Source organism: Frankliniella occidentalis, unplaced genomic scaffold (assembly GCF_000697945.3).
Source record: "Frankliniella occidentalis isolate FOCC.00 unplaced genomic scaffold, Focc_3.1 Scaffold164, whole genome shotgun sequence".
Classification (NCBI taxonomy): Eukaryota; Metazoa; Arthropoda; class Insecta; order Thysanoptera; family Thripidae; genus Frankliniella; species Frankliniella occidentalis.
In genome coordinates, this window is record NW_026267290.1 from 55,463 (window position 1) to 62,556 (window position 7,094).

Here is a 7,094-nt window from a genome sequence, read left to right on the forward strand (position 1 = left end):
TGATGAACAAAATGAGCTTTGAACGGAATTTCTGCGACCAAAATTGACGTAGCTATGGCCCGGTGACTGCGGCGCGGGCGGGCTGCGCTGCCGCCCCGGGCCCAGGAGGTAACCTAGGCGGTACACCGATACTTTCCGAAAAACGCCGCTATAGGGACACACAGAGTGTGATTTTTGGTTTCGTAGTTCATTAGACCATAATCTTTGATTTGAGTCGCAGTACACTCGTTTTGGAGACATAGGAGCCGAAATTTTAATGCAAATGTTCAAAAAAGACGAAATATTGAAAATTGTCGCAGAGACGCTATATAAGACACTTTTCCAGACGATTTCGACCTGACAAGGCGAATGGAGTACACCCCAAGTCCGTACGACCCCTCATTTTGGCCCAAAAAGCCGATTTTTTTGATTTTTTTTAGAGGCTTAATTCTTACGGGAGACGTTTTCGCCGTTGTACCCCGTGTTGGGTGTCGTTTTCGCAAATAAGGTATGTCAGAGGCTTAATATGAGGTCCTCGAAGCACTTTTGTCTACCAAGGACATTTTAGACCATGATACGCCCTGGTCCAAAATTGTTCAAAATGTTCAAATTTGTTAAAACGGCCTACAGAGTCCATCTTTAATAATTTTCCGAGTAATTTTAGTATGAAAAAGGCGATGAACCATACTGCAAGTGCGTACATCATACCAGTTAGCCCCCAAAGGACGCCATCCTGGAAAATAGGGGCCTAACTAACTTTCGTATAGCACCGTCACTGGCACTACGACCTCCGACCAGGCGGGAGGAGTAGTGCACAGTGGGTGGATACACCTCGCACTAGTAACTTATGAACCTTTTTAATTATAGCTTACCTTACTGAGTTCTGTAAACATGCTTCGTTTGTGTATTTTTAAATACGCCAGTATAAACAAATTTCTTCATAGCAGCGTATTCAACAATGCCCAAGCCGAGCTTGTATACAGACCTAGTAAGTTACGAATACGTACTTATTTTTAAAAATCAGCAAATCCAATGTTGGGAACGTAGTTAGTACTTTCTCACTCTCCGTCTGCGACTTTTATCTACACTCTAGGGTAATTAACCGTTTAAAAAGTTGACTTTTAATGGTGTAGGACGTTCAGAGGTGATGAAACCCGGTGGGAACTTACATCGACAAGAGGATGCGTAGGGGTGGTTCTCTAGGAGCTTTTACAACAATTCTGGCTGTTTTTACCTTGTCGAACTTTTCACCTCTATAACCCGAAATCTTCCGAAAACTTTCAATTTGTTTCAACCTTGAGCGCGCCAGAGGATGCTGGCTGTAACGTGGGTAGGTGGCAAACGTCACCTAACAGGATCGTCAAGAACACATTTTAGAGCTCTCTGCCCCAAACTTCACCTTTCTAGCTCAGCTAGCTACATACATCCACTGTACTCTCGCATACCTTTACTACCTTCAGGTTTTTATGCAGCAGAAATACTGGCTAATTTGTTACGTATTCTGTATATTGTTTTGAGGAACTCACTGATAAAAGAAAAAGATTGTCAGTAATGTAAAAAGAAATTATTTTGTATTACTGATGAAAACAGTTGTCAGTAGATGTAAAGGTTTTTACGCAGCAAGAATGCTATGAAGGGGGTAAATCAGTTAATGGATGAGAGTGTGGTCATCTGACATATGTCAGATCACCAGAGTCTCCCTTATTTAAAAAAAAAAACAGATTACAGACCGCTTATTTTTGCGGAATACTTACACTCCTTCTCATTATTTTTTTACCTTTTGTCAGTATTACTGTTGCTTAAAAACCTTTATAAGATACTGAATTTTTGTCAGCAATACAAAATAAGTCCTTTTTGCACAAATGACAATTTCTTTCGTCAGAAAGTTGCTGACAAAAATAATCTGAATAAGTAACATTGTAGTCAGTAGTCCCACTGCGTCAAAACATAGATGTTTAATAAGAAGAAAATCAGCACAAGTCTGAGAGTGTTCATTACCTATATTTGGCAGCTTACAGAACTAAGAAGGGTAAGCTATAATTAAAAAGGTTCATAAGTTACTAGTGCGAGGTGTATCCACCCACTGTGCACTACTCCTCCCGCCTGGTCGGAGGTCGTAGTGCCAGTGACGGTGCTATACGAAAGTTAGTTAGGCCCCTATTTTCCAGGATGGCGTCCTTTGGGGGCTAACTGGTATGATGTACGCACTTGCAGTATGGTTCATCGCCTTTTTCATACTAAAATTACTCGGAAAATTATTAAAGATGGACTCTGTAGGCCGTTTTAACAAATTTGAACATTTTGAACAATTTTGGACCAGGGCGTATCATGGTCTAAAATGTCCTTGGTAGACAAAAGTGCTTCGAGGACCTCATATTAAGCCTCTGACATACCTTATTTGCGAAAACGACACCCAACACGGGGTACAACGGCGAAAACGTCTCCCGTAAGAATTAAGCCTCTAAAAAAAATCAAAAAAATCGGCTTTTTGGGCCAAAATGAGGGGTCGTACGGACTTGGGGTGTACTCCATTCGCCTTGTCAGGTCGAAATCGTCTGGAAAAGTGTCTTATATAGCGTCTCTGCGACAATTTTCAATATTTCGTCTTTTTTGAACATTTGCATTAAAATTTCGGCTCCTATGTCTCCAAAACGAGTGTACTGCGACTCAAATCAAAGATTATGGTCTAATGAACTACGAAACCAAAAATCACACTCTGTGTGTCCCTATAGCGGCGTTTTTCGGAAAGTATCGGTGTACCGCCTAGGTTACCTCCTGGGCCCGGGGCGGCAGCGCAGCCCGCCCGCGCCGCAGTCACCGGGCCATAGCTACGTCAATTTTGGTCGCAGAAATTCCGTTCAAAGCTCATTTTGTTCATCAGACTTGTGCCTTGGACGTCACGTAATAGTGTTTTATGCGATTTCCAACTGGTTTGGCCGCAAATAAATCTCAAAGTTCATGAAAGAATTTTGGACAGTGGAAAAAATGACTTTAACGCAAATTTGAACATGTTCAACTGTTCAAAAGTGTCAATATTATTATTGCATCTTGTAGCCTGTTGCTTGGCGAACATTTTGAGCGCTCACCCAGGTTTGTAGGTCAAACGGTTCAGCTGTGGGACCAGAAAAACCGAAAAGTCGCAAATGTTCAAAATTTTGAACTTTGAACACGATTTGAGCCGATCTGCACGATGGGATTCTTTGGGACTTTCGGCTAGGCTTTCGTTAGGGGTCCATAAAACGATCCCCAAAATTTGGTACTGTTCGGAATTTTGTCCGGGTCAAAACACAATATGACTGGACTAACGGCCTTGTCTCAGTCGTCTGTACCGAACCAACACCGGGTTGTTCTGGGTTGTGCCCACAAGAAGGATATTGCTCATGCGGCCAGATCGTGATCCAAACCGATCCAAACGAGTACAAAAAGAGTCCTGCAATACTACGGCATGTGCCAAGATACGCCTATGTCACCGCCGATCGGACCTTGATGTCCGATCGCCTATCTTTTTGTTTTAGGAAAGTGCGCCCGCGGTGTAAAGGAGACACCTGATTATGTTGTGAAATTACTGACACAGTTTTTTTTTGTGTTTGTTTGCATGTGCCTGCGAGTGCTGGAGGATCGAAATGTTTGGAGAAGAGTACGCACGCTGTACATTGTTGCTTGCACTGAATGTCTGCTATAGCTTCTGCCCTCCCTGGGCAAAGTCTGGGAAAATCTCACTTTCCACCAAACAAGTTCACATTTTGTTTGAATAAAAGCTTGCTTTTAACTGCTTTCTCTTATAGCTGTGTCATATTCTATTTCCCCGCCCCAGCCAAGTACAGGTTTTGGAACCAGAGGTAAACAAATATGAGTAGGTAATAAAGTGAGCAAAGTGAGCAGCTAGGCAACTGCCCTGATACGGCAGGTTTGGTTGCATATCGGCTGCTCTAAAGGGCACGGGGAAAACTACGTTTGTTAACCCAAATGGCTATTGGAGTAGGTAGTGGTAGTGTGGAAGAGTTTCCACTGCGTGTTGTGGAGGATATTGTTTTACGGAATTCCATCTAAGCGCCTGCAAGCCAGTGGGTAGGACAACCCGCCGACCACCTGCCGGGGGCGGCAAGCTCGGTGCAGTGGAGGCCTTTTCAAAGCCGTGTGGAAGAGTTTCCACTTCGTGTTGTGGATGATTTGTTTTTAAATTACATCCGTCAGCAAATAATCTCCACAAATTGTAGAGGTACTTTGCGTGGAAGGCAATTTTTTTCCCACAAGACTGTGGAGGTGTTTTTGTGTGGAGGTTATTGACTTCGACACCTTAGACAGGGAGAGAACCTATTGCCAACTTCTTTCTCTGAGTTGGAAACAGAGCTCATATAGCACAGTAACGATCAAACACTGGATGATACTTAGTAGGGATAGCCATCTTTTGGCACAGGCTCTGAAGGTCTTTTTTCTTCCGTTCAGGCAATGGAAATTTAGATTGATATGCTTAAGGTGGCTCAAAAGTACTTAGGTCTATAGCAATACCATCTTTCATAGTGACCTTGACTGTCTTCAACTGATCAGTGAAATCGTACCGATAAAATACAGTGCTTGGAGACTTCTAATCAGTGACAACTTCCCTCACCTTGCTCCACGAAACCTTTTCCTTGTTAGTGTTCTTTTCCCAATTCTGCAGGTCAACCAAGTAACAAGGTAGATGTACGCCAGACCACGTCTCGCGTAACAGGCTTCGCGATACCTCACGAAACAGATAGGATGGTCTTGCGGCATACCGAAACAGATAGGATGGTCTTGCGGCTGACCGAAACAGATAGTATGTTGTTGCACGGACGCGACGCCATGCTGCAAACAGATATTGTAGGGAGACTCAACGTTGTTACCAGTCTTCTTCCTCTCCGAAATATTGTTACGGCGGGAAAGGCGGCGCGTCGGTGCGACGAGCGGGTCGAGCGGCAGAGCAGCGCGGCGGCGCGTTGCGGCTCGCCACGGCGCGGCGCCCGAATGAACTGAAACTGAATTTCGAACTCGAGCGGGAAAGTGCGTTAGTCTTGGATCGAGTGGCTGATCTGCGTGTCTTTCGGATTGCGCGTCTGAACTGCGTTAGTCTTGGATCGGGCGACTGGACTGGGTGCCTTTTAGTCTAAGGTATCGACTTGTGGAAAAGAATCTCTCAAAGTGCTGTGGAGGAGATTTTACTTCCACGCGCCAACTGGCAACTCTCTTCTACTTTATGGAAAACAATTGTGTGGATAAAAATTTACATCCACAAATTATGGAGGAGATTTGGCCAGAGTTTTCGTCCAACTGATCTTGGAGGAGATTTCTGTGGAAGCATCGGGGCACTCCCGTGCCGGTGAGATACCTGAGTATTAAGTACCCAGTCAACAAAGCAGCTCTCATTTACTTTTGGGAGTTTGGGATCATTCCACACGAATCCCTCACACGTGCTACTAGAACATTCCAAAAATTCATGCCTTTGAGCAAATCAGGATGTGCTGAGCAGCACATTGACATCTAGGCTGGGATCTGATTGAGAGATACTTTGTAGTAAAGGTGCTTAGAAGTTACTCCTTCGGATATACCTACGGTAAAGCTCCTTGTGGTGTGTCGCCGAGGAGCTATCTACTCAGAATGTCATCGAGCAGGACGTTACATACGAGTACCTCCTCAGGGGCACCCGTTGGGTTCGGGACGTTCAGTGAGGGAGCTGACCAGCATGTCTTTTGTAAAGACGTTAGTATTATGCATCTTCTAGAGATGCCTATGAATGTCACCAGGACGTACTACATCGGGATGTCGTTAGTAGGGAGACTAGCGGGGTGATGAACATCCTGTATACGTTTGCTGCGGGAGGTCTTTGGTATGCCAGTGCCAGCCGTGTGCCATGCCATATTTGGCTGACATGTGGCGCAACCGTCGCGACCCTCGAAGGTTTTATCATTTTTAGCCCGCTCTTTTGCTTAAAAGCTGTAAAAGCGGGCTAATGCCATTTCCCCTGTGTCTGTCTGTCTATCCGTCTGTCTGTTCCCCAAGAAGGACGTGAGCCAGAGGTTTGAAATTTTCAGGGGATTATTGTTGTCACTTCTGGACAACGAAACGGTTGGTGCAAATCCTGGCAACCACCCCTGAGTGGGTCTTAGGGGGTAACAAAGAAATATGGGTTGGTCCAGGAAGTGTAAAAAGAATTTTTTTTTATTGTATCCGATAGGGTAACGTGTAGTAGTAGAGTCGTTTGGGCGAAACCCGTTTGGCTCTATCTCTCACCGTTAAGGCGCTAGAGTGAGTTTTTCTCACAAAAAAGGCCCTAAAGTAAATACATTAATTTTAGAAAATATTTGATAGTCTCCAAAGGGGTGACTTTAGACAGGAGAGTCCTTGGGGGCAAAAATTTTGTCCGTTTGGCGCTATCTCTCACCGTTTAGGCGCTACAGGGAGTTTTTCTCACAAAAGTGGCCCAAAAAGAAATATATTATTTTAAGAAAATATTTTATGGTCTCCAAAGGGATAAATCGTGAAAGAAGAACCCTCTGGGCTAGAATGTCGTCCGTTTAGCTTTCACTGTTTACTTACAAAATAGAACTTTTCTTACAGTAATGGCCAACACAGAAACTTTTTCATTTTTTTCAGGAGTACACTTTTGTCTGAGAAGTATGCCGTCGGTTCAAAATTTTCTTTTAAGCAAGAGGAGTGGGTTTATTTGATGGTGGTACATCATTAATAAAATGTGTACACTTCCATGCAAAAAAAAACACACAAAAAAACACTTTTATTTCGTTGTTTTTTTGTACTCTACAAGCTGCTTCGGTAATTATAGCGAAATCATTGCGGACAGATAAGTTCGGAGTTATTTCGGAGTATGCCTGCAAGTATATTTAACTTCTTCTGGGTAGTCTTATATATATTTACATAGGTGTGTTACTGGATCCATAAGCTAAAATCAAACGCTTAGAAGGGTTTTGGCATAACTTGCATGTATTCTACAAACTGCGGCAAACACAGCCAAAGATGTTCATCGTATGAAAAGAACGCTTCGTTTGTTGAGTGTTGATTACGAAGTAGACAGCAAAGGTACCTGGCAAAAAGATGGTTCAAAGCGAGCTGCAGGGGCGGATTTTTTTTTTTTTTGGGGG

The 7,094-nt window shown here is 43.7% G+C and overlaps 1 protein-coding gene across 6 annotated transcripts in view; it reads left to right on the forward strand.

Moving 5' to 3' along the window:
• Positions 1-7,094, forward strand: part of LOC113212138 (uncharacterized) — a 46,631-nt gene that overhangs the window by 26,272 nt on the left and 13,265 nt on the right. The window contains exon 5 of one of the 6 annotated variants that reach the window (XM_052271510.1): positions 6,592-6,862. The exons of the other annotated variants lie outside the window; for them this stretch is intronic. Within the exon in view, the coding sequence (XP_052127470.1) occupies positions 6,592-6,609 (18 nt within the window). The 3' untranslated portion in view covers positions 6,610-6,862. Of the gene's footprint in view, positions 1-6,591; positions 6,863-7,094 lie in introns of those variants that run through there. 6 annotated transcript variants of the gene reach the window in all.